Below are 25,810 nucleotides of genomic sequence, written 5' to 3'. Positions count from 1 at the left end.
AGAGAGCAACAAAGAGTTCACGTGCAACTTTAAAAACTTTTAAAAAAACAAACGTGAGGCAGCTGAAAGACTGAACTCGTTTTTTTTTTTTTTAAGTTGGCTTGGTGTGTCAGGGCCCTAAGGCAGCCCAAATGTAGGCCACAGCACACTGTCTGTCTGAGAGTCGAGGGGGTGGGGGTGGGAGGGGGGGGTGGGGGATTGTGGAGCACATTACTTTCGGTCCATCTGTCTCTGAACCCCGCCCCCCCCCCCCCCCCCACACACACACACACACACACACACACAACATTGGCCTTCCTTTGCATCTCAGCCTAAAGGATTACTGTCTCGCACTAGTCCAAGTCTCATCAGCTTTTAAGCTGGGCTGAACCGCTCTCTCCCCCTCTTTCTCCCTGTCCTCCTCCTGAAGACTGGCCTGCAGCTTCACACAGATGCCGGGGTCACCGCTGCGTACGGCCTGAAAGAAGAGGTCCGCGTGTCCTTTCAGCCGGTCCAGGTCGCTCTGGGTGCGTCGGTTCTGCCTGAGGAGCTCCTTGGTGCGCAGCGTGATGTTGAGCAGGCCCGAATTGCTCAGGATGTTGTAAGTGTTGCAGAAGCGCTTCCTCTTTGAGTCGGCATCAGTGTCGCCGTTGTTGCATTCTCCGAGCGAGACGCTCTCTTCGCCGACTGCCCGGGCAACAGGGAGCGTCTGGCTATTGGCAGCCGACGAAGGCCTCTCGCCTGCAGGACTGCCGCTGGTTTCTGTTGCGGGGAGAGCGAGTCGGCTCTGGAGCACCGGCGACGCGGAGGGAAGACTTGGAGTGGTTGAGGCAGAGTTCGTAGCACTACCACACTGACTTCTCTTCGACTTCTCTCTCTGACGGTGTTCCCGATGGTTGGAGGTCAGAGTGCTACATCTCTCTGACCCCGAAGAAGAAGAGGAAGAAGAGTAAGAAGAAGACGAGGAGGAGGATGACGAGGAAGCAGTTCCTCTGCCTGAGGAACTCGAGCTGTCTCCGGGATGTGGGGCGATCTTGGGGTAGGATTTCAGGATTGGAAGATACTTCTTGGGGCATCGGTGTCTAGACGCGGCCTCTTTGGAGGCAGAGGGAGCTTGACGAGAGACCACAGGCTGGAGAAAGACCACCTGAGGCTGCTGGACCACCTCCACTGTAGGACTGTAGCCCCACGGCTTCAGAGGAGGAGGATTATCTCCGGGCTGCAAACGCAATGAAAGACACAAATGAGAGCTTTGAACGTCGGGTCAGCATCATTACTCGTACAGTTTTGCCATGACAACATAGCAAACTAATCAATCGTTCCATGATAACTAACTCCTCTTTTGGAGATTGGCATATGATGTGGTTCAAATGACCACGAGTTCAACCCACATCGGACCGATTAATGAGACAGCAGACATAGGTCAACCTCGGGTTGTCACCGTTAACAGAGACGCACGTGGTTACACTGGATTATATTGTACAACCAACAAATGAAGTTTCTTTTTCTCCTTCTTTCTCAGTAGCTCTCCAGCTCACACATATGTACGCTCCATTTCTTTCTGTCTTTGTGTCTCTGGAGTCATGAAATGACTTTGGGATACCATTGTCGCGAAATTAATTTCCCATCTCTAATAAGAGACGCCTGGTCACTGAAACGGTGTCTGAGTCACGTTCAACACATCTGGAGGAGCGTTGAATAATGTTCACTAACAGTCAGTCAATTCATGCAGAAAGACGTCAGACACGGGTTTGACCCAATCAGTGTGCCAGGATGGATTATTTTTGACCCATATAAAGCTCCAGACGCGCCAACAAACACGGTAACAAATCAGATGATGTCGAAAGCTTTCAATTACATTTTGGAAGCAGAACTGTAAACAGTGTTTTGGGGGATTTACCACATTAAAGGTGCAGTGTGTAACACGTCGAGGCATCGAGTGGTGACGCAGCAGATTGCACCGAACTGAATAACCTCTGCCTTCCTCCAAATTCAAGAATGTAATCGAGAAATAAGAAAAAAAAAATCTATGGAGGCTGTGAAACGCTAAAAAAAATGGTCCTCGTTTGGTTTGTCCGTTCTGGGCTTCTGTAAACGTGGGGCAGGCTACATGAAAGAAAAAGCTGCTCCCTCTCTAGATATTAAGTGCTTAATGTGCAATAACACAACAATTATTAGTTTTCAGTGATTATACACGAATGGAAATAAAAAAGATTTAACGTACACTCGATTGATACAAATCAGTTCGGTCAATTAAGAGTCAGACAAAACTTATCTGTTCAAACTATTCGTGGCCAAACTCTTTGCAACAAAAACCCATCGCACAGTCATGAATTGTCTAATCCACCCCCCATTTTATTTATGCAGTTTAATACAATTTTAATTCAATTTAAGTTTCTATATTAATTAATACACCTCTGCTCACATTGAAACTAAAAACTGAAAGCATGTGGTCTTAGTCTTATGTGAATGGTCCGTCTTTTTTTGGAGACACATGCCAGTCTGCTGCAACACATTCAAGTTAAACACAAGCGCGGTGCAACTGGCCCACAACTGTCCCACAACTGTCCCGGTGTGACCTGGTTCGGCACAGCTGTGCGTTAAAATAGCCGAGAGGGAGCAGAAAAGCAATTCATCTATACGCATTATTCTGTTCGTTGGAAGTTTTACGTTTTCGGGTTTTCTTGCGTGTACCTGCTTGAGCAGGACGTTGTTCATGAAGATCATAGGAGAGAGGTTGGAGTACGAGCCTCCCACCATAGCCAGCGGAGAGGACCGGGACCCCGAGCCAGAAGTCTGTGGCCCCTGCTGCGCCGGGTGCGGTGAATCCTCAGAGTCCGTGTTGTCCATTGTGCTCGTGTGCTCTGAGCTTACATCTGAAGGCCGGACAGAAGAGTTAACCGGAGCTCTATGAAGCGATACCTTATAATCTGAGCAAAAATAAACGTGCAAGCGGGACTGCGGTCGAACCTGAGAATCCGGAGTCCCTCTCCGAGTCGGCTCGCGAGCCTCCAGACTTCAGGACGCGTGCTCGGTTTGCTGCCCTCCAGTGATTCTCTGCCTTCCTCTTGGTGCCCATCTTCTTTCCGGCTGTACCGACGGTGTCCATGGCTCCACAAGTTCTCAAAGCCAGATCAGCATATCAAGAGCTAAAGCTGGGAAACAAAAACAACGAGAAGCTGACACTCTTTTCATATCAAAGACAGACACGTAAATAGGACTCAACCAGGTGCGATTTGGCACGTTGAAGCTGCAGCTGGACGGCACCGTGTATTACAGCTGTTTTAATCCTGTAATCAGCACACCGGTCTGGCTTATTTACAACATGTCTGGCCTTATTAAACAATGCCAGGTTAATGTATTAAACTGAATTACGACATGTTTGGCCTCGTTTTCCTATCAAACATAATGCCCATTAATCTACCCTGAGGTAAACATCAGGAAAAGAAAAAAAAAAAAAAAGTAGCGACATCCAAACATACAGTTGGCTAAATACGTAAAGCTAACGTTACAAAATGTTGATAGTAACCAGTAAAGACTAACTTCGCTACCGCAAACGTGACTTTGCGTGACATTAAATGTTGTTATTCGGCGGAAGTTATATCGTTGTAACATCTGATTGAACGGCCTGACGAACATTTAAAAAAAACAACAACAACAACAACAGACGAGCGCGTTATTATAGCTGACGTTAACTGACACGTAGTACACCGTGCGTACAACAACAACAAAAAAACAACACCACAATACGGCTGCCAGACACAAAACAACACGCTTACTTTTGTCCTTTTGTCGACGTCGTCTTTAAAAACCGAAGGCTGCGGACGAGGTTGCGTCCGGGTCGCGAGTACGGCTGCTCCTCGGCGGGCTCCTTTCTTCGGTGTGGCCGCCGCCGCGCAGCTCCGCTGACTGGAACTCCGTGTTCCACGGTACCGCGCACGAGACAGCCCGCCCCTCCCCCTGTCCACTCGGTCACGTGCGGAGCACGGTGGCGGCAGCCGTTAAGCAGTTGCAAGTTTTAAATTGTCCTCCGTGAGCTTCAAAGTGGAAAACTTAGGTTTTTGTTTTGTTTTGGTTTTTTTTTCCGACGGTTCCGCGGGCTTTCGATCCCCGAAATCTGTTGACTATTGTTCCCCCCAAAAAAGCCACACATAAAAAAAGTGCAACGGACGCCGATATACGTTACAGCCGCTCCGTCGTGTTTGGTATTTCTGGGCGCGGCCTCGTCTGGAGAACGAGGTACGTCACAGTCGCTCGGCTACAACGGCCCGCCCATTCCCCCGCTCTCCTGGCTTCTGATTGGCCAGCGCGGCCAGCAGCTGAAAAACGTGACCGCTGCCAAATGTGTGGCGAGTTGAGGACATCGTGTTCGCCGAGCAGTCGAGAGGTGTGATGTACAGTGCACGCGTCTCAATGTACCGTCGGGGGAATCCGGTGACGTGAGAGTTTCCGGTTTATTACATAATAGCATGGTTGGCCTGAGCAGAACAAGTCTTCTCTGCAGCGTGCAGTTTGAAATAGTAAACACACGCGTGCGCTGCCCCTCGGAACAAAACGTCCTCACGTGCAGGCGCGCTGCCTTTAATTTAACATGTACCCATGCAGCTCGTGCTGAGGATGAGCTGGCAGGTTTGTGGTGAAAGTGTGAGTTCAGGCCCAGGTAAGAGATATTAACCACAAAAACAACAAAGACTCCTAAGAGGAGCATAATAGGCCTCCTGCAAAAAATAATAAATCCTATTTCTCAAACCGAGAAGCATCTGGTGGCACCCATTTAAAGTCTGAAACAAAACTTAAGCAGGGTTATGACTATGATTAAGTCATAGCTTTTCATCACTTCATAAAGTTGCCTGCATGGTATGATTAATCATCCTGTTTTGTGAAGTACTTTGGGAAAGCATTGCTGTCAAATCGAACCACTATCATCTCGCATGTCTCTGAAAGGCTGTGAATGCAATACATATTACTGGAAAACAGTAACTCCTTGTGCTTTGTTGACAGTGTGTTCGCAACACATCTTAGCCAGATAAAGAGCTCACAGTGTCCTCACATGTTACAGACCCTAGTGGCCTACGAATGCAAATATAGATAACACAGAGGTTCCTTGTACTTGGAGTGCATTTTATTCCATGAACTAATCTCTCATCATGACCAGGCAAAGCGGATTCAATGTTCATCAGAAGACACTGCTACAAAAATACCAACATACATGTATAAAGTCACATTGCTGATGTCTTTAGTTCATGGTCTGTGCTGTCGAACCATGGTCCCATAACAATAAATGGCACAATAAACATCATGAAGAAGATCTGGCAGGTAATCAGTGAACACTTGGATGGAGATTTTAATCCTTTCTCCTGGAGACCTAAAAGCTCAATAAATTCCACCCATGATCTGTATGCCTATTCTGTATCTGTTCTGTAAGTCTCTTTTCAAAAGTGGTCCAAGAAATATCAGACAGGGGTGTGTCTAAAAGGACTGGCACTGCACCCCACCAAAAAATATTGCTGCCTTGAAATGGGGTTCATGAAAAGAGTCTATGAATGAATGAATGGCGAGTTAATGACCCTCAAAATGTTCTGAAAGCTCGGAGTTCAGGAGTTGTGTCGTGTTGACTGACATTTTCAGAAACGGCAAAGAGGTTCAAATATTGTAATTTTAGTTGTATGGAATTTTTCTTCACTTCAATTTAATAATATGGCTGAGTAAAATGTTGATGTTTCCAATGCCCTCATCTTTTCCCTCCGTCATGTCTTTGCATTTCAAATGTAATGTTACGCGCCTGCTAGTTTGCTAAGCTTCTGTTTGATATCAAGAGAACAACGAGGAGACTTATGGCATCCATGTTGTTGTTGTTGCCGTGCAGTGGAGCTCTCACGACTCAAAAACGTGAAAGCCAAGCATGCTGTGCGTACAGTGTCATAACTATAAGCTCACTAGCGCCATTTGAGGGAGGCAAATGATTGCTTCCCTCCTTGATTGCTCTCTGCATTGCCCGCCCGAAGCCACTGGTCTAGATACTCTCAGTCGCCCAAGGCCAACACCACTGGATAAGAGCACTGTGAATATGAGTTGTGATGCAGAATCACAGTATGCCGTTTGTCAAACGTCTCTGCTGCAAATAGGTGAACTCCAGATAACGGAGAAAGCAGTGAGTGATGGCCTACTGTCGGCAGAAGGCTACTGAAGGCTCGATTGTCCGAGTAAAGATAACATTTGCAGGTATAACACCTTCAAACGGCCTGAAGAGTCTCATCATACTATTATGTAGTTAGTTAGCTTCGGCAGACTGTTCATGTAAATATCAATGTTTTCTTAGCCAAATTCAACAATGTATTTCCTTCAGATCATTTTCCGATTTCCCATGGACCTCTGCCCCTCCTGACAGTTTCTTTGACTCCCCCTGTGCCACCTCATTTTGAAAAAATAAATCCTGGGATCTCTCCTGCAGTCTGCAGACATACTGTATATGGTTATAATTTATCAAAAATACAAAAATATCATGGACAAGATAGAAAGTCTGGGGTTTAATGGATGCAGGCTGAGGATGATCAGTTCATATGTGCTGTTGTTCACCCCTCAAGAGTCAAGTTTTAGTAAATCAGTGAAGATGTATCTTGTTTTGAGGGAACTGGCACCTGTGAAGACAAAAATATACAATTGAAGGACTTCAAATTAGGGGTCTATAAAAGACAGATGTATCCATCTTTTTAACAGTCATTGCTTTATTTCATCGAATGTCATTTCAACGTCACTCACCCAGAGTATTTGGTGGTAAATCAAACATTTTCATGAGCCACAAGTCTATTCAACTTGTTTATTGCTGTCCGTTTTTAATAAAAATGTGACCATTGAACGATAAACAAAATCACACTAAATACTATATAAACCTGATTCAGACACCGCTGTTGGAAGAATTAGTTTCTGAATGTCATGATTTGTTCTCTGTGTGAGCAATTATGTTCAAATGCATTATTAAATCTGACCGAATATTTCAGTCAATTAATGAGAAGCATCTGCTTTATGGCATTTAGTTAACATCTCCAAGGAGAAATCCCTCCAAAAACTAGAAGTTATCAGTTTGCATCTACAACCTTCCTTTTTCAGGATATACTTGTAGCTTCGTCGTGAAATCTTGACACAGCATTTCTACATCCAGGTCCTCTTCTATATTTCTGTTGGGCTGTTTCTGGGGTGAATTTTAAATACACACAAGTGAGTTTTATCAGTGTTTTCACAAAGATTAGCTTCCTAGAGCGAGTTCCAAATTGCAAAGGAACTCTGCAGGTTATGAGACCCAGGAATGTGTTAAATGCAAGTCAGCACTGATCCTGACCCATATGATCAGTCTGACACTGACATGGATGGATTACAAACAGGTCAACAGGACACCGGTCAGGGGTCCCTCAGACGGAGCCATAACAGAGTGGAACGGTAAACTATCCCCCTCCACAAACAAAGTGGAAGTCCGCTCACTCACTTCAAGGTTGTCACTAGAACGGACCATCAAAGAGAGTGTTTATCCCACTCACTATTTACATGCAGTCTGGTGGAAGAAATTCAAACTCGGCTGAAACTGCGTGGTCCCTTGACCACTAACTATTGAAAAAATTTCCCCTCGGGGATTAATAAAGTATATACCTACCTACCTACAGGATTATGAGATGGTGGTTCTGTCGCCCTATAAATTATGATTTACGAAGTCCAGGTGCAGCATTAACATTATAGGACCTGAAAACAGACAGAACAACAAGACCACACACATTCCTAAAATACTTTTGTGGGAAAGCCTACAGGCCACAACCAAACACTACCATCCCCCACAGTGACTCCAAGTCCAAAGTTGAACTTTTAGTTGGCTGATTCAGAGGATGGATTGCTTTCTGTCTGTTAAGGCTGAGGGATAACATATCCACATGTCCTCCTTAACAGAGAAGATGGTGAAACCCTGCAGCCACCGCTTCAAAACAGCTGACCCAGTTATCACCAGATAGTGCAAACTTCAAATCACCAACTGTTCCTTGATCCGCATGCAGGAGATGTTCTTCAATGACTGAGCCAGAAATGACTCTTTAAATACTGATAACGAGGACCACTGAATGATTATTGAATGCCTACAGGACAGGCTTACATTCATGCAAGACTCAATAATCTGTGCAATTGTTACAGGATCCTTCCATAATGTGATTACAAGGACTGGGGGGGGACAACAAGAGCAGCAGCAGCTAAAATGAGGTTTTAGCAGTCTGACTCAGACAAATAAATCTGATATCTTCTTAAATTAGAGTCTTTTTAGTGTGATATTCCCCGTTTGTCTTCCCACAGTGTTTCCCTGCTGAGCTGAAGTGGAGAGACAGTCACAAAATGAATTTTCTCTTTGTTCTAATGAAGCTTGGAAGTTTGGAAGACAACCAAGTAATTTGCTTAACTGTGGCTTCTCAGCCTATATTAGCATCAGCTAAATGTTACAATTCAATTTCGAACTAAATAGAGGATTTTGGATTCTGTGCCCCGTGGTGCCTTCATTGTTTTCAGAAGACGTCCTCTCAGTATCTCTGTGGAAGGGAGCCATGTCCGCAGTCACCAAAAACTCCTTTCAAGCACAAGTGCACAAGTTGACATGACTTCTAAAAAAAAAAAAGTGAGCCTGTTCAGTGATTTAGTATTGCATGCTGCAGAGGTCGACTTGATAGCGTTTTTCATGGTGTTTACCTGCATAGGGTTCCTGTTATAAATATGCTCATGCTTGGATACGAGATCAATAAACTGATCTTCATATGTAAAATGGATGGAGTGCCCCTTTAGAAGAACCACTTTGTAACATTACAACTCAGTTCTCAGTACGTATTATTTATTGTAGACGTTTCATTCTTTAAAAAAAAAAAAATGTCTTCATTGTACACTGATTCGCAACTGGTCACACAACAATTTCCTGTTAAATAAAAGGGGAAAAGGCCGAGAGAGGCACTGAGAGATCTACTGTGACACAAGCTGCCCTTTTGAGTTTGACAGACAAACACCATATTAAATTCATTGCACATAAAACTCTTTGTTCCGTCTCTAAAATAATGGGTCTGATGTTGCCCCCAGACTGAATTGTTTGAGTTTAAAAGTGCATTGGGTTGCACACAAAAATTGCATTTGGACACTTTTTGGATTCATTTCATGGTCAGATTCAATTTCAAAGCATAAAGAGTTGAACTGTGCTGTTGCATTTCTAAGTTTTACCTTTATCTTTAAATGTCAGTAGCAACTGTGATTGTGTGTCAGATGCACACAGAATAGCAACAAAACTGGACATGACTGTTTATTGCTCCCAAATGAGCCTCATCAGCAATCTTCACATTTCTTCCTCCGGTAATTTTTTTTTTCTTTTTTCCCTGATATATGAATTTGGGTATTTCCAGACTAAACCTTCAGACTGGCAGTGCTTGATTGAAACCTTCAGTAGCCTTGGATTACTGTACTACAAAAGCTCTGTGACCTTACACACAAGCACAAGCTCATCAGAAGTGATTTTTGGATTTTAGGTCTGTCAACAAGAAGAGCAACACAGCAGATAATGTATTGTGATATTGTTTAAGCTCTTTTGTCCTTGGTGAGTGGAGGAAACATTGATAGATGTAGTTGTAAATAACCAAACATTATGAAACGCTCTGTGTGTGTGTGTGTGTGTGTGTGTGTGTGTGTGTGTGTGTGTGTGTGTGTGTGTGTGTGTGTGTGTGTGTGTGTGTGTGTGTGTGTGTGTGTGTGTGTGTGTGCGCCACAGGGGAGCAATCAATCTCTTACTTTGCACAGCCGGTCGCTGTCTTCTTGTGTTTCCTCCTCCGCGGTCTGTTCGTGATAGACTCACTGCTGTTGTGCAGAAAGAGCAAAGAAAAACGTCAAGATATTGATGAGTTCAAGTCTGATCGATAAAATTTTAATTTACCAACCTTTTATTATTTTCAAGTTTCTGACGGACCCTGAAAACAAGAAAAAGAAAAGAAAAGAAAAAGGAACAGCTGCAGTTACCCGTTAGAACAAGATCTGTTTGCATCTGGTATTTATTTTATTCAAAAGACTTTGTAATTCACCTGCATTCACATGTCTGATGCTCTAAAAATGTGAGTTCCACAATGTTCATCAGATTCCTGGGAAGAATCCTCATCACCTGCGAAACGAGGGAATATAAAGCTAAATATTCTGTGTAAAGTGGAAGTGCATTTTTAACACCTTCTTTACTGGTAAATCATTTGTGACTGGAGTTCTTGCCACACCTGCAGAGTGATGTTGCGTTCAAGGGTGGGATGGCACTCCAGGTTCTCGTCGACACAGCAACCGGAGCATCGCCAAAGTGGGACACAAGCAGGTCTGTAAATGTACTCCACCTGTTCAGGGAACTCACGCTCCACATCCACCAGCTGCTCCATGGGTCGACACATGCTCTTTGTCAGCACCTCCTGCAACTCCGTCACTACAAGACAGGTTGTATCTTTAGTCTGGAAATAATTTGCAACAGGTGGAAAATCCTGTTAAGTGTGATCCAGAGCACCATCCTTACCTCTGGGGTTACCCTCTACTGGAAGGTGTGACATCTGCAAAATACATTTAAAAAATAAATAAAAACAGACATCTACAGGGATCAAACCTACAATTTAGTCTCATAAAAGTAATACCATCAATGCCAAACATGACACAGCCTGCACACAACCAGGAACATTCTCAGGTGAGAAATCAGCATGGTGCAGCGAGTTCAATGTGCAGTTGCATAGCGCCCTCTGGTGGCGGAGAAAAACTAGTACGCACACGTTGATCCAGTAAAAACAAGGATGCAGCATGGTGTCGGGAGCGCACCGCTGTGCTGCAGGGGTAAAAACTGTAAATTGAGCCAGTTGACAACAACAGTGCTTTTGATTTCTCAATTGGTCCGAATACAAGAGGGTTTATTATCACAAGAAGCAGAAACCTTCAAAGTATGCAAAAAATAACAGCGAAGAATAGCCGCTGCCTTTACTCCTGGGAGCTTTAAACACCACAAACGCAGTTTAAACAAAGGCAGTACTGAAAAGTATCATGACACAGCATTGCGAAGTTCTCACAACCCAAACTCCAAATCCACATTAACGTTTCCAATTTTTGAACAACAAAATCAAGAAGAAACACGAGTGCAAAGTTGATCTTGGCTCTTCGACTCTTCACCTCTCTGCTTCTTCCTTCTACCCCATGAACATTGATGGGAACATGGTCTACTAGCTAAATGTCACACGCAGGGACGGCTTTACAGCTCGGATAACAGTAGGTTTTATAGAGGGCCTTTTATGTTAGCTGAAAGTGAGCTTGTTCTTCTGCCAAATGCCATAGCGTTGTTAAAAGTACTGCAGCATCCACCAGTGGGTCCAGCTGCAAGCAACAGCTGTATTCAGCCTGAAATGTGCAGACATGCATGAACATAATGAACTCTTTAACACACTGCATTTAAAATCTAATGGCGTGCTTTAAAGGGGAAAAAAAAAAAAATACTGAAACGAGTTTTCCATGCCTATTTCCTCCTAACGTGTCATTTTCTTTTATCTCTAATTGTGTCACTTAGAGGCTCCAAAGCAAACGCAAGATGGATATTATAGTGAGAAAACAGGAAGTGAGATGTTGTTCACATGCAGCATTTCTTATTCTCTTTCTTTGTAACGCTTTCCCCCAGACTTCCCGCTATCGGTCTTACTGTGATTTCTAAATACCACGTGGATTTTGGTTAAGTGCTTAAGAAACAAAGTGTTGTTTTTGTTTTGTTTTTTTTTTTGTCTAGACTGCTTTAACTCATCTCAAATCTGGCCCGATTGAGAAACATTTCTGCTAAACAGATATATCTGTCCTGGTCACTGTCCTGAAATGTGCCGTTTTCAAAGAAAATGGATGTCATTAACACAAAAATCAATGCTGTCATCTGAGATTTGAAAATGATATCTTGTGGCATACATAGCCTTTGCGCAGCGATAGCACAGAGAGGACAGACGCATACAAAAAAAAAAAAAGTCTCCATGTAAACTGTGGCCCATCGTCCACCTCAGTCGCTGGAGCACACAGCAATGTGGACTCTGGAAAGTTGGGAGACGTCTCATCATCTGCCTCTAATCATGTGGCTTCAGATCTGTTAATGAGTTATTCTTTGTGCCACTCTGCAGTCTACAAGCAGGAAGATTTCCTTTCATGATCTGCTGCTGCCACTTCAAAACATCTGTGAAACGCAACAGAAGTGATGTGGAAGGATGAAATGTATTTTAAATCAACTTTTAGTTTTGGCAATTTTGGATAGATTGTATAGCCTGCTACAATATACTCAGTCATACAAAGCTGCACATAAACTGACTGCATATTCCCCTTGCACAGAGTTCCCTGCTCGGTGATCCTGACTGTGCCATAGGGTCAGATGCTGTTTCAGTAAGAGTAAGCATCTGCATGTGCAAAGCCAGAGAGAGACACTTCACAGACATGGTGAACCTGAGCTCCGGAGCCTGGCTTCATTTTTCCACACTTGCTCTCAGATACAGTTTCTTTCTGTTTTGATGTGCGAGGCAAATTGCATGTGGCTGGTTGCTCGAGTCAAATTATCTGCAAACATGACTGGATACTCTAAATGCAGATGGTATATTCATATGGGGCGCAGCTGTTTCACGGTATGGTGCTATAGGAGTCTCATATGGAGAAAAGAAAAGAGACATTTCCCACAGAAAGGAAAACCGTTGTTCTGCTGATGGTAAACATCACTGCAAATATGAAAGAACACAAGACGGGCTAAATTAAGTTTAAAAGTTATTTTGGAGTTTAATAAATTACACAGCCTATATCAATAAAGTGTAAAAGAAATATCCTACCTTCAACAGAAAAAAAAAAAAAAAAAAAAAGGGGAAAAAAAAACCCCAGAAAACTACAGTGTGTTGCAGCGTGACACGTGTCTTGTTGTCGTTACCTGCGCAGGTATCAGCTGCAACAGAAGAACCAGGAGACGCGAGACTCCGCTGAAAGTTCGCATGCTGCCGAGGATGAGTTTCCTCCGGTCGGTCCGAGAGAAATGAAAATGTTAAAGAGAGGCTGGAGGGGCGGCTGGAGCTCGGAGCTTCTTTTTTTTTTTTTTTTTTTTAATGTGCGCGTGGTCTAACCGCGCGCGAGCCGAGCTGAGATGAAAAGCGCGCGCCAATATAGATGAAGGCAGCAGCTGATGAACAATTGGAAACCGGTGCGGCTCGACTCGACTTCAGGGGAACTGAGAACGCAAGTTATTACAATGCGTCTGTTTCACACACAGTCGTGTTTTCCGTCGCCGCTGAGGACGTGACGAGACTGGCGCTAATTTGATGCACACGCACACATTGGACACATCGTAAATGCATGCGACATAACCTCACAATAATGTGGGCTATAGATGAATAATCCGAATAAGAAACTTGATCAGTTTACACACAAACGTATTGACTTGTAACAGGGAAAACAGTCATAAGTCAGTGAATTTCACTACACTGGTTAAGTAGCTGCGTGGGACTGTACGTGTTCAGTTTCATGTCCTGCTGACCCAACGAACCACCCAAGGTCCCTGTATATAGAGCATGTGTTAAAGGCCGACCAGAACTTTTATGTTTTTGTCCATTGTTTTGTGACAAACTATGCTGCTGTGTTTTATGTATTTTTAAATGGTTTCAACACTGGTATCTGATCTAAACATCGAATTGGCAGATAGTTTAAACATGTTTGAGATGCACATTATGTCAGTAATCATCAAGACTGATGTATTTGTTTGTTAAATGTACATTATTTTCTCTTCTTGACAGTTAACATCGAGTCTACACTGACTTTATGTATAAATCACGAGGTAGCGCAGTGGAGTCTTTTCAAATCAACCCGCGCTTGAACTGCCTGCACAAGCAAGTTTAGGAGTTTTACAAAAGAGTTTGACACACCGGAGACGTTAATGTGTTCGTAGAGGATTAGAAAACAGAGGAAAAACTACCACATACTTGATGTCTGGTGTGATGGATCTGGGAATGAATGGATGTCAACAGATTCCTGGAAGAGTAGAAAAGCAGAACGTGTCCAGCGTGCATTTGCAAATGGTTTGCAGAAACTTTACGTGATTTCGCAGTTAAGGAGCTGAAACAAACAGATGTAGTTCTTTGTTCTGGCCTGGCGATAATACTGAAACACTGAGTGGCAGTGTGAGGCCACAGCACAAGGAGCTCCCTGTATCCCTGCTCCGAACTGCCAACATACAACTGATCTGGCGCCACTTCTGGATCTGGTTGTTAGTTTAAGCTGCTTGGCCCTTCGGCATTGTTTATGCACTCGGGGCCCTCAAAGTGTTGCCTGTTTAGTTTTGGCACAAACGCGGCAGACCTCAGGTTATCAACACCGATGCTACGAGATTGAGCAGAATGTCTCAAGAGTTACGTCCCCGGTCAGTCGCGTGTTAACATACCTGTTATCATCAGTATACGTACAGTCTGAATGATTATAACTGGTACATGAATGTAGCCTTTCTACTACACTGAGTTCTTGTAGTTTGCCCGTGCTGTCATTTACAGTTAATATTGATTGTGTTCACGTCCAAAACTGACCTACAGGTGCAATGATTTATTTATTTATTTTTTAACCCATATTACACTTGTTGTCTCATTCTGCATGGCACGGACGACTAGCAGCAGAGTACCCTCACATTTATTAGGCGGGCTCAGATGCGTTTTCACAGCCAGTGTGATTTACAAGGTAATTGGGCTGGTGTGCTCTGAGATATCAGCCTCTGTGGAGGAGATAACAAAGACAAATGATGCCTTCCCCTCTCGCTGCAATTTGCCTTTCACTCCTTGCAGGCTTTGGTGTTCATTAGGGGAGAACCATGTTTATATCTCATTGTTTATAAGATTATTTATTAAAACATGAATAACTTATTCTGCAATATATGTTGTGTCATTGAAAAGACAAAACAAAACATTGCATTCTGCTAATCTGGCACGTTCAAGAAGAGTTTTCTCGAAGGACGATGTCTTAATCCAGTGCAGCATAAAGGGAAGCATCATTTAACTTGTCTGAGAACAGCATCGTGGAGGCCTTAACGAGACCCAGGAAGAGCTGCACTCAGTAATCACCCAGACTTCGAAACCACTGGAGATATAGCCCACATACTGCCGTGGCTTTGCCTTTTATGTCTCTCTCGTGATTTTGAAATAAAGTTTGAATTAAATTAACAAATCCGTATAACCCAGTGAGTAAACACTCTGTTTTGAACTCCTTTAGTCTTCCAAAGAAAAAAAATAAGCGGCCATCTCTCCTTGCAGCCAGCGCTCGCCCACTTTAAGGGGAGTCCCCTCACCAAGTCCCTGCTCAGACTTCCAAGTCAGATATAGCCAGAGATCAGACGGACAGCTGCTGCTTCCTGTCTCTGGGAACCAAACTGATGCTCCAGTCCCAGTTCTGGTGGCGGGAGGATGGGCTTTCCCCTCAGTTGGAGCAGAGGCAGCAGGTATGACCGGGGCTGCTTTGTATCCTCACATGTGGCCGCAGCTGTCTTTCGTGAACATTCAAAAAAAGGGGATCATCACCTCGCATAACTCTGAAACTTTGGCCTGTGTCCACAGGTAGGAGGCCGTCGCTCTTTCTGCTCTAACGGTTTCAATGTGAGCGTTCGTATGGGCAACAAAGCTCCTCCAAAATCCCCTTTGGAGTCAAAGGAGGCTCGAAACCGGGGTTACATCTTTTTCGGATCCTCCATCTCTTGGAAACAGATGTGACTAGCTGCCACATGTTCAGCTGCAAATCACCAAATTAATCTCCGCACCAACTTTCCCCATCAGGATATAAATTGATCAAAAGCGGTTTGAATCAGAAGGGTTTCTGGCTTTATTGCCTTCAGATATTCACCCATGCACACGTTAGTCTTCCTCTAATCAATGCTTCGAAGCCTGTGATCAAAATCTAAAGATCATCTCATTTCCCACATTTTTCTTTGCCAGTCTTAGGGTGCAGGTGCATTGTGGGTAATGCTACTGGTTCCCAAGCCCACGGAAGCCAGACAGAGCAACACTGAGTGATTAATGTGACCCAAAAGGCCAAACAGATGCAACTCCACTCCCGGCCGCGCAGACATTAACAGCATTCTGGGGGCCGAACAAGAAAACAACACTACACTTGTGCTGTAAACACATTCAGTTTGGTCTCAGTTACTTGAACCTCTTAAGAGAAAATAGTTTCCCCTGAAAGTGGCCGTAACTCACTTGCTTTTGGATTTTTTTTTTTTTTATTGAGTTAGACCTGCTTATATAGAAACATTTGACCATCTTTGGACGTCTGCCTTCCTTTGTGTTAACTCTATCAGTTATTCTGAGGATGCCGGCAGCCGTTCCAGTGTTTCCTCCTACATATTATTAAGAGATTCAGACAGATATGAGGCCTAGTAATATGTGGCATTTCCCTGTGATACTGTGCAAATTTATAGCTCAGCACTTGCTGCAATACTCTGGGAAAAGAGGTACGCTTTTTGGGGTTGACAGTTAAGTGTTAGTGTGCACAAATTCAGCATCCATGTCATTATTATTATTTGAGAAAATGGTCAAATGTCATAAATTAAACTGGTAGTTTCCTGCTTTAGTAGGTCTGTGGACTGTTCCATGGAGTGGGATTGCAGTTCAAAGCCCAGGTTGGTGTTTATGAGATATGTTAATACAAAAGCTGCCAGTTTGGCAATTTATTCATAAAATATTTGAAATACTAATTTGGATTTTATGATAATAAATGACTACAAAAACATGTCTGATTCAATTTGTAATATTTATTTATTGGAATGACGGTTTGAGGGATACAGAGAAAGATGTCGTGGTTTGATGGAAATGTCACTACATAACACACAAAGATATTCTCAGTTATTTAACCTGATTAGGCCTCATGTCAGGATTGTGTGTGTGTGTGTGTGTGTGTGTGTGTGTGCGAGGTGGTCGAATAACATCTCCCCGACCCTCTGAATGTACACGCTGGAGCAGAACAACTTTGATCTTAAACCAGAGAGGATTTCGTATTAGGAAACACAGAGTGATTGTGCATGAGTGTGCAGCACTTTTAATGCATTTAAAACCACTTTACGAACACAACAGCGAGAAGCAGCTGTTCGGTCAAAACCAATAATGATCTGAAGTTAGCCTCTGATGGACCGTGATAGACGGATGGTTCATCCAATCACCTGCTAGGTATTTTTGTAAAAATGCCTGCCCTTTTCCAAACAGCTTGTGAGGATGTCTTCTCACATGGTTCTGTGTAACAAGAGTCGAGTTAACAGCTCAGTACTAATAATAAATAAATGGAACAATTTCTCTTTAAAGAAAAAAAACCTCAAACTAAATGGGGCATTACCGTCAAAGTGAGATTTCCACACTTTATCAACCATCACACTGAACTACAGTAATCTGCTTTCTCCGAAGTTCGGCAACATTCTCTGAACGTTTGCTGATAAATCGATGACTAAGTTAAACTTGGTCGTCATCTGAAATTATTTTGCTGAGTAGTGTGTTTTTCTGTTTAAAAGCCAACAAAAGAAGGAGGAAAATTGGAGTGAGAACAGACACGCACACATTCAGCATCTTATTCAATGAGACTTCAACCGGAGAGGTGAACAAATTGAAAGTTAACACTAATAATCCTTCTGCAACTGCCTGAAAATACCTGCTCTGTTTTAAGGTCAGAAATCTGATCATCAAACAGTCCACAGTCAGCACATACAGAAACATTTAGTCGACAACTCAACATTAAAAACATCTCGAGCTGTTAGTGTCTTTAACACATTAACCAGATAAGTGCAGAGACGTTACATTAAAGTTTACTGAACTGTTCTGTCAGGAGTACATCGTTTAAAATATGTTAACAGCATTTCCTACTTCTCGGTGGAGAAAGCTCTCTTCATGAGCGGAGGAGGGGTTTTTCCCGCTTCATAAAAAGACTCAGGAGGGGGCGAGCTCAAGCAGCACCAGTCTGGGATGCGACCTGTCTGGTTGTAGTAGTCCCGGGACACCGACCTGCTGCCCAGGATGTCCTGAAGAGCCCCAAAGATAGCTCCTGGTGGACAGAGGAAAATATGATCACAAGAGAGGCCACTAACAAAACACTGAAACCCCGCTGACAGGATAGTTTGTGAAATGTCCTGATGCTGAAGATATATTTATTGAAACTTAGAGAGGGCTCCGTTCGATAGGTAGTGACATATATTTAAACTGAATCTCATATCTGACCTCCGAGCCAGGCAGTGCAGTTGGGCTTGGTGGGTGGAGCGTGAATGCGGAAGCTCTTGCTGGCCAGCACGTCGCTGTACTTGGGTTTTTCCACCAGGAGGCGTATCTCTGCCAGCAGACGGTGCAGGAAGCCCGGCAGCATGGCCGTGCCTCCGATCACCACCAGGTTCTCGGAGAGCACTTTGCGGGTGTCAATGGGGCACTAAAAACAAATACAGACAGACCTTTTCAATATTACAAGCTTAAACAAACATCCGTTCTTTGCAGTCCTGTAAATGCTACAGGAAGCAAGAGGAGGCAGCAGGGAGCAGCACGACAACACTGACGTCTCGACGGAGCGGCCATATTTCAATACATTCTGAGAAGAGCACTGCTGTCACACCACACGGACTGAAATTTGAATGACACTACAGTGAAAGGCTGCTGCTGCTGCTGCTGCTGTACCTTTTGAGGTGAATTAGGCTGCGCTGGGCCGACATGATCCCCATGCTGAACAACTACACTGCTTTCAGCTGAGTGTCAGCACAACAGACACACCAAGTCAAACTGTGTACTCAATGACGGGAGTTATAAAAGTCACGTTTTATAGCAGTATTGTAGCTGACCACGTCCGTCCCTCTATGAAAGTCATGGCTACTTTCAGCAGCCTCATGTCACAGCTCATATCATTCCAGACTCGTTTCTTGAACATGTCAGTGAGTTCACTGCGCTCAGAGAGCCTCTACAGTCACTAACTCTCAACCCAATAAAGCATCTTTAGGATGTTGTGTATCGTTAAGTTGCTGTTGACGAATCTGCAACAACTGTGTGAGGCTATCATGTCACTATGGATCAAAAACTCTGAAGGGATGCTTCCTGCACATGGTTGAATCTGTGTCACAAAGAATTCAGGGAACTTACTAAAAACCTTTGCCTGTGAGTTGTGTAGTTTGTTTCAAACCAGCAAAACTGTAAAATTCATATTGTTCCAAAGGCAGAAGTAGGTGACAGACAGGACTCGTGCTTCCCATCAAGATTTGTAGCTGTATTGACACATGTACTAGTAAATGACTAGTCATGAATATAACATCATGGTATGACATATAATTGAATGAGTGACTTTTATCTACCTTGACCAGAGTGTCGAGTATCAGAGAGGCCACACTCTTCTCCTCATTGTCCTGCTCGAACAGGATCTCCATCACAGAGTCCCTGTAAAAAAAAAAAAAAGAGGAAATAACTCTGTGACATGAATTGAAAGAAAAGGTTCCGACAACCAGCGAGTTAGAACGGACTACACCGAGATATAAAATATAAGCACACTTGCAAATATCTTAAGAGAAGCCAAATCTCTGGGTCTCTCCATTACTGAAAGACCACAGCAGGTAAAAAGAGCATCAAATAACCTGATGGATCCTTGGATGTGCAGGATCTTCTCCCCATCCAGAGGGTAATCAACATCTGGAGGAGGGGCTGGACGCTGACAACACATTTACAGGTAATGAAGAGTTGCAAACATTTTATTCACAGAATCAGGATGAATAAATACACAAACTGCTCACTAACCTCTGCTGTGCCCTCCAGGTTAAATTTGGCTTCTTGGATCTTGAGCCCTCTCTGCAGGTCACTGACAAAACAGGTCCTGACTACAGAGAACAAAACCAGCAATCACATATCCAAACTAAAGATGGATATGACAACACAAACTGCAATCAATGAAACCTTTCATTAATTGCACAGCTGACAAGGTATGTTTTACAAATCATACCAATACAAATATCTGCAGTTATAGTTTGGTATTAGGGAACTGTATTTTTATTTGTAATAAAAAAACAAAACAACGACCCTTGACATTCATGGGAGAAAAGCAAGAGGTGCAGATTCAAAATGTGAAATGACTCAGTCGAACCTACCCTTAATGTCCTCCACGGTCTCTTCTGGGATGGTCCCTGAGGAAAAGATGAAGAGGTGATATAAGAAATGTGCATGAATTTTCTTTAGTTCACTTAAGTACCAATGAGCCACTTTCTCCCATTTCACTTCCAAGTCAGATTTATGAAGCTGAATCAGCGGCTGGGGAAGTTCGAGCTGACGCTGCAGCAGAGGAGAAGTATGAACGATGACTGCTCGGTTTAAAACGAACCCAAATACGACTCATTTCAGAAAACCTCAATGTACGGACTTCACATTTGGGGCGATACATTTTCTCGATTACATCTAAAAAGTGTAATTACAGAGAACTCAGGTCCTGCGTGTTCACTGCAGAGACGTATTTCAACAGTCCAGCCAAGTGAGCCGACCTGCTGTCTGTTTTAATTATTGATGTATATATGTGAAGCTCTTCTCACTCTGCAGCAGCTGGAGATCTCACAGCTCAACACGATGATGCGGTTTGGTTTCCTCGGTCAAGAAAAAGTGGGCAGAGAAAAATCCAAAATAGACCATATATATAATTCACAAATTGAGAACTCAAATGTCACACAGAAACAAGTTCTTCTTATGAATACTAAATGGTGCATAATGGGTCACAGCCGCTCTATTTTTCTGCTCTTGGCACTGTTAAACAAATCAGAAGTCCAGAACAGAGTCATGATTTCACATTTAAAAGACAAACGGGGACGATTTGCGGTGATTTTCTGTAATTACCGATGACAGCTGGGACGCTCTGGCCAGTGGTGGTGTCTGTGTCCACAGTGCACTGCTCCACAAGAAGACCATCTAATTCTCTGCAATAAACAAACAAGTTCAAGTCTAAACACTTAAATTCAACAGTCAGAAGATTTGTAATCATTATAAAAGAGAGTGTAAAACATTAAGTCATTAAAGTGTGTTCAAAACAGCGCACCAACACGCCACAGCTTCTAAGGCATACTTACTTATGAATGGCTTTCCCCCCCAGAGGCAAAGCCTCCCAGGCCGGCAGGATAGGAGTGCACTCATACACCTGATTTACCATAGTTAAGGTGGGTATCAAGTCTATAAGTGCAAATTGAGAAATGTCATAATGTCATAGACTCTTGGCTCACAGTGGAAAGCCCTCCTTTAGGTCAGAGGCTCTAAGGTGATGAGAAAAGGATACAGGCAGCACCAGTGTCTCTGTGTGTCCGCAGTCCATCACCAGGGCAGAGTTGATGCCCAAAGTCATGACGGCCATGAGGTGACTTGGAGCAAAAAGCACAGAGGGCACCTGGAGAGCATTCATCAAACATGGAGTCAAACCTCAGATACACAGTATAAAGTCCCTGTCATTTTAAAGCTGATGAAAATGCATTTTGCTGCCAGTTTACAAGCACAGAGGCAACATTTGAGTGAACTGTTGCTGTCCGTTACAACTTTCAAACTCTGTTAAGACTTCTGCATGTTTGAAACTTGGGTCACTTCTTTTTTTACTTTATAGAGCACTATATTCACTGTTGTCCATTTTATCGGAGTGCTCAAATCCTGTAATCATTCCCCGTTAAATAAAGGTTTATTCCAAGTGAATTAATATAATAAAACCATTTCCCTCGGTGAGAAACAACAGTAAAGCTTACTCCACGCATGACCTGAGGTTTTCATAAAACACCGATTTGCTTTCTTGTGGTACCTCAAACTGTTTGAAGAAAACCTTGGTGAGCGTCTCCCTGAAGTGGGACGGGCAGAGGATGGACTCGATGATGACCACTCTTCTGTCGCGAGGGTTCACCAGCAGGTGTCTTGAGTGAGAAAAAAGGCCAAACAAACTTTGATTTGATGTGGCTGCATCACTCTGTTGTAGCGAGTAGTCTGTATGCAAGATATTATCAGTTCAGCGTCAGAGGAAGATGATCATTGCCATTACAGACTACTGTGATTGCTGAAACACTGCATAATAAACTACAATCATATACACATTCATTACAATGTAAACAAATGCAATTCATGAGTCTATTTTTTTTCACCACTACGAATACAGTGTGCAGGAGATTCTCACCTGAAGTACAGCATGTGGATAAACTCTTTTAGGATGACATAAAGCTCTTCTGTATTGATGTTGTACTGAACCACTTTGATGGCCTGAAAATGGTCACATTATGAATCAATTTGACATATTTTGACATTTCTACACGTGATTCCAAAAGAAGAAATTCAGAAGAACACAACAGAGTCTCACCTGCTGCTGCCCCGGTTTCCGGATCTCGCTCGGTATTATGAACCTGGGCCCCGTTTCCCCTGCAAAGCCACATCTGCAAGAAACGGAGGAAGCCGTCAGGGTCGCTGCAGAAAATATTTAAAGTATATTGCAGCGATATCTGCTTGCAAGACTAGTACATATTATCAGTAAATATTAACAACTCGTGAGACCAGTGTACAAACAAAAATCTAAGTATGATGACAATTAACAGGGCAATCAGACTTTAAGGAAGAAAAACTTTGTTAAATAATCACTTCACGATTAGTAATAACCCATAAGTGCAGGTGTATATAAATAAACTCACAGAGAAGCTCTTTGTCAAATGTGGGACTGTAACTACAACAAGGACACTATTATTTCATAAGCAGCGAACAGTCCTCCTGATCAGCATGTGATCGCTTCTGGTCACTTTTTCATCTCGCAAAATCAATGCAAAAGTAGACTGTACATGTCATGGAAACTTCCCAGCGATGTGCTCATCTGTGTCACTTCAACGCTGCACACATTTCACCGGGTATCCTGCTCTAATTTGGCATTAGCTGACGCTAACGTAGCATTGGCTGGGTGGCTCACACTTCAAATCTGTGACCTGCGTTTGTGAGGTTTAACTCCTGTGTCAGTCCTGACATGTTAAGCTCTCCTAAATACATCAGTGGCCAAGACTTGGACGTTTACAATAATTTAAAAAAAACAACAACAACCTCAATTATAACGCTACAACCGTTAGCATTTTGTGCTAATTGAATGGCTCCGTTAGCAGGGCGTGCTAACGGCTGATACTCACTTTGTGTACGCCGCTCCTAAATCAATGACAATCGCAGTTTTCTCTCCTCCGCTTCCCAACCCGTCAAAAAATGGCATTTTACTGATTTGTTCGCCTTTGGGCGAATGTGATGTCTGTAATTAGCGCCGACAGTCGTGAATTTGCATCGTCTCAAAAGTCTGTTGTTCTTCCTGTCGGCCCGGGCTGGGTCTTCAGAAAAGCGGGTGACGTCACATAAGGAGGGAAGGAGGGTGGTGGGGGGGTTGCCTGATCAAAAATATACTCAACAAAAGTTAAGATTTGGGAAGATGTTAGATTTCTCTGCTCGGGAGTAAGAAGTTACAAAACCAGGTTATAACACTAGTAGCTGCCAATCCCACAATTCCCCTTTGTTCTTCTATTTTGACAGTAAATAATTTGAGTCCCCTACCTTGTAAAGAAACCTTTAAAATCTTTGGTGCTGCTGTGACTTGGGAAGTAATATAATCCACTCCATGCAGTTGTGCATTCCTGCTGGTGGATGTGTTACTTCAGATAGTTGGCATTCACCGCCCGCAAATAAGAACGTGCATTTTCCTTCTACTATGACTGCATGCACCCACTTCTTATTTTCAAATGAAGTCATGTGCTACATGCATTGAGCAAACAAGTCAATCAAAAACAAATCAGATGTCCACAATAAATTTAAAAAAAAAGAAAGTACTCTAATAACATTTTTGCTTACAATATCACAGACTGTAAAAGCACAAAGTGCAAAATGAACCACGGTAAGAACAGGCATGTGCATAATCACAATTTGAACACCAAAGACCTGTGCTCACCAATGCAGATGTCTTTTTTTGGATTAAATAATCCACTATTTCATGCTGACTCCTTTTGTTAAAACTGAGTTTATAGACTTTTTTTTCTGGGTCTTTATAAATATAAAAATATAACTTTGAAAACCAGCTGGTACCACTATGGTAAATATATTCAAAGGACAAATCATGCATAATTGTGTCTCAAAACGTGTAGCCATCATGTAAGTGCGGATGGTATTCATGACCAATAAATTCACATTTTAATCCAATTTAAGACTCAATTCAACATTACATTTGCCTCTGCTATAAGGATGGAGTCATACTTATCATTTGTTATTACTGAATTTGAAATATGTTCATTAAAGTTACAGCATCAGAATCTGACAGAAAAGATGTTTTTTGACTGACTAAATGAGGGAAAGGAGACCAACCATCATAACTTCTCATAACTCCCATGTCTCTGTGAGGAGCATCTGTCCGTTCAGCACCACCAAGAGAGCCTGATGTGACCCTGTGGGTGAAAGACAGCGAAATAACTGAGCTACGAAAAGTAGACAGTGGCGGGGAAACATGAAGTACACAAGAAGGAGTCCACTCGAAAGGAACTGAAAACTTGTCATGAATCAGAGGTTGGGGTCGTCAGTTTTAATGCATCTTGCAGATTTGAAGCATTTGGTGGCAGCACTTGAGAAGCAGGCACGTACAGGAGACTTTCAGTCAGTGACGCTGAGCGGCACAACAACAAGCCTCTCCTACAGCTTTCCTCTCCAGACTCCCCTAAATTTATACCCGTAAGACTTGCATTTTTTTCTCTCTCTCCTTTTGCACACAGCGATAGAAGCTCTGCATCCTCCATGCAAAAAAAATCCGCCATGAACTCTGGAAGGTAAGTGCTGTTTTATTTTTAGCCATATGTTAATTGTTACCTTATGCAAACCTCGCTCTCTCCATATGTGCGGGGATTCAGGGGATGCATTTTTGGTGCCTGTAAGGCGATGAAGAGCTATTTTCTGTGCAGTCGGGTTGGAGAAATGTGACTCAACGCCGCAGTGAGAATTTGTGTTTACAGTCCAAATGTTCGAGCGATCATGTTGTGAGGTGATGGAGAGCGTGATAGTGGCTGCGTGGATCATCTGAATTGATCACAGGGGAGGTGCAAAGGCAGGAAAAGTGGGCTGTATTGTAAAATTGTCGCTGTTGTGGGCTGGATGATGATTTCTGTCAGACTTGTTGGCTATATAGAAGGGTGTCACCCTGTAAATATCTCAGATTTTAAAAGCGTGACTGATTATTAGTTGGTTATTGTCATCTCACATGAAGCAACAAATTCGTCATTCAGGATTGGTCATGTGCACATATTCTGTTTGAAAATGTTGCTTCCAGGTCGATGCAGCAGTAATGTGCAAATGTAACATTCAGGGAGCCATCTGAAGAGGATCCTTGAGGATAGAAAACCTGGTGCTATTTATAGGTGAAGTGCGGAGGGGTGATAAGGATTGCTGTGTCAGATTCTCTCTCTCTCTCTCTCTCTCGTTTGTCACTCTCCCTCTAAGTGTGTGTGTGCTCTGCCTTTCCTCCTGTTTATACAGAATGAACAGAAGAATCAGAGATGAAAGGGAATTTCATCCGAATTAAAAAGGTGCAACCACAGCATCAAAGCAGAGGCAGGAAGAAATGCTCAGTTTATCCTGTTCTCTGCGCTCATCACAGCCCGTGAAGCACTCAAATGAAATTCACTTTGCATTCTGACCCCTTTTAATCTGTGGTTGCACACCTTTGTAATGTGCCTTGTCACCTGTCTCCCTCCCCGAGCGCCGCCACCTCTGCTTTGTGTCTCTGTCCACATGTCTGCTGGGTGACACAGCGTGAAAGTTGCATGCGGGGATTGTTCCCACCT

At 43.2% G+C, this 25,810-nt stretch overlaps 3 protein-coding genes across 4 annotated transcripts; all 3 read right to left on the bottom strand.

Moving 5' to 3' along the window:
• Nucleotides 1-257: 257 nt before the first annotated feature.
• Nucleotides 258-4,123, bottom strand: cipcb (CLOCK-interacting pacemaker b). Its single transcript, XM_069716169.1, has 4 exons — nt 3,759-4,123; nt 2,950-3,134; nt 2,674-2,855; nt 258-1,198 (listed from the first exon to the last, which is right to left on the bottom strand). The coding sequence occupies exons 2-4, from the start codon at nt 3,086-3,088 to the stop codon at nt 320-322; spliced, it is 1,200 nt and encodes a 399-aa protein (XP_069572270.1). The 5' UTR covers nt 3,089-3,134; nt 3,759-4,123; the 3' UTR covers nt 258-319.
• Nucleotides 4,124-5,079: 956 nt separating this feature from the next.
• Nucleotides 5,080-13,013, bottom strand: LOC138631320 (snake venom vascular endothelial growth factor toxin HF-like). Of its 2 annotated transcripts, none has more exons than XM_069716167.1 (7): nt 12,926-13,013; nt 10,523-10,556; nt 10,239-10,435; nt 10,056-10,132; nt 9,915-9,944; nt 9,769-9,837; nt 5,080-6,617 (listed from the first exon to the last, which is right to left on the bottom strand). In XM_069716167.1, the coding sequence occupies exons 1-7, from the start codon at nt 12,986-12,988 to the stop codon at nt 6,581-6,583; spliced, it is 507 nt and encodes a 168-aa protein (XP_069572268.1). In that variant the 5' UTR covers nt 12,989-13,013; the 3' UTR covers nt 5,080-6,580. The 2 variants fall into 2 exon arrangements, with proteins under 2 accessions (XP_069572268.1, XP_069572269.1); XM_069716168.1 differs by having other exon boundaries at nt 9,769-9,834.
• Nucleotides 13,014-16,751: 3,738 nt separating this feature from the next.
• Nucleotides 16,752-23,342, bottom strand: actr10 (actin related protein 10). Its single transcript, XM_069716170.1, has 13 exons — nt 23,135-23,342; nt 22,330-22,402; nt 22,150-22,232; nt 21,784-21,892; nt 21,277-21,384; nt 21,074-21,141; nt 20,844-20,923; nt 20,111-20,146; nt 19,764-19,843; nt 19,604-19,677; nt 19,328-19,409; nt 18,219-18,420; nt 16,752-18,045 (listed from the first exon to the last, which is right to left on the bottom strand). The coding sequence occupies exons 1-13, from the start codon at nt 23,209-23,211 to the stop codon at nt 17,864-17,866; spliced, it is 1,254 nt and encodes a 417-aa protein (XP_069572271.1). The 5' UTR covers nt 23,212-23,342; the 3' UTR covers nt 16,752-17,863.
• Between the last annotated feature and the right edge of the window lie 2,468 nt (nt 23,343-25,810).

The sequence above is a fragment of the Brachyistius frenatus genome, unplaced genomic scaffold, assembly GCF_029030835.1.
Source record: "Brachyistius frenatus isolate BFR_SWC_R1_liver_20210118 unplaced genomic scaffold, ASM2903083v1 Contig_153, whole genome shotgun sequence".
In the NCBI taxonomy this organism is placed as follows: Eukaryota; Metazoa; Chordata; class Actinopteri; family Embiotocidae; genus Brachyistius; species Brachyistius frenatus.
Note: the sequence above shows the minus strand (reverse complement) of the source record. Positions and strands in the feature narration are given on the sequence as shown.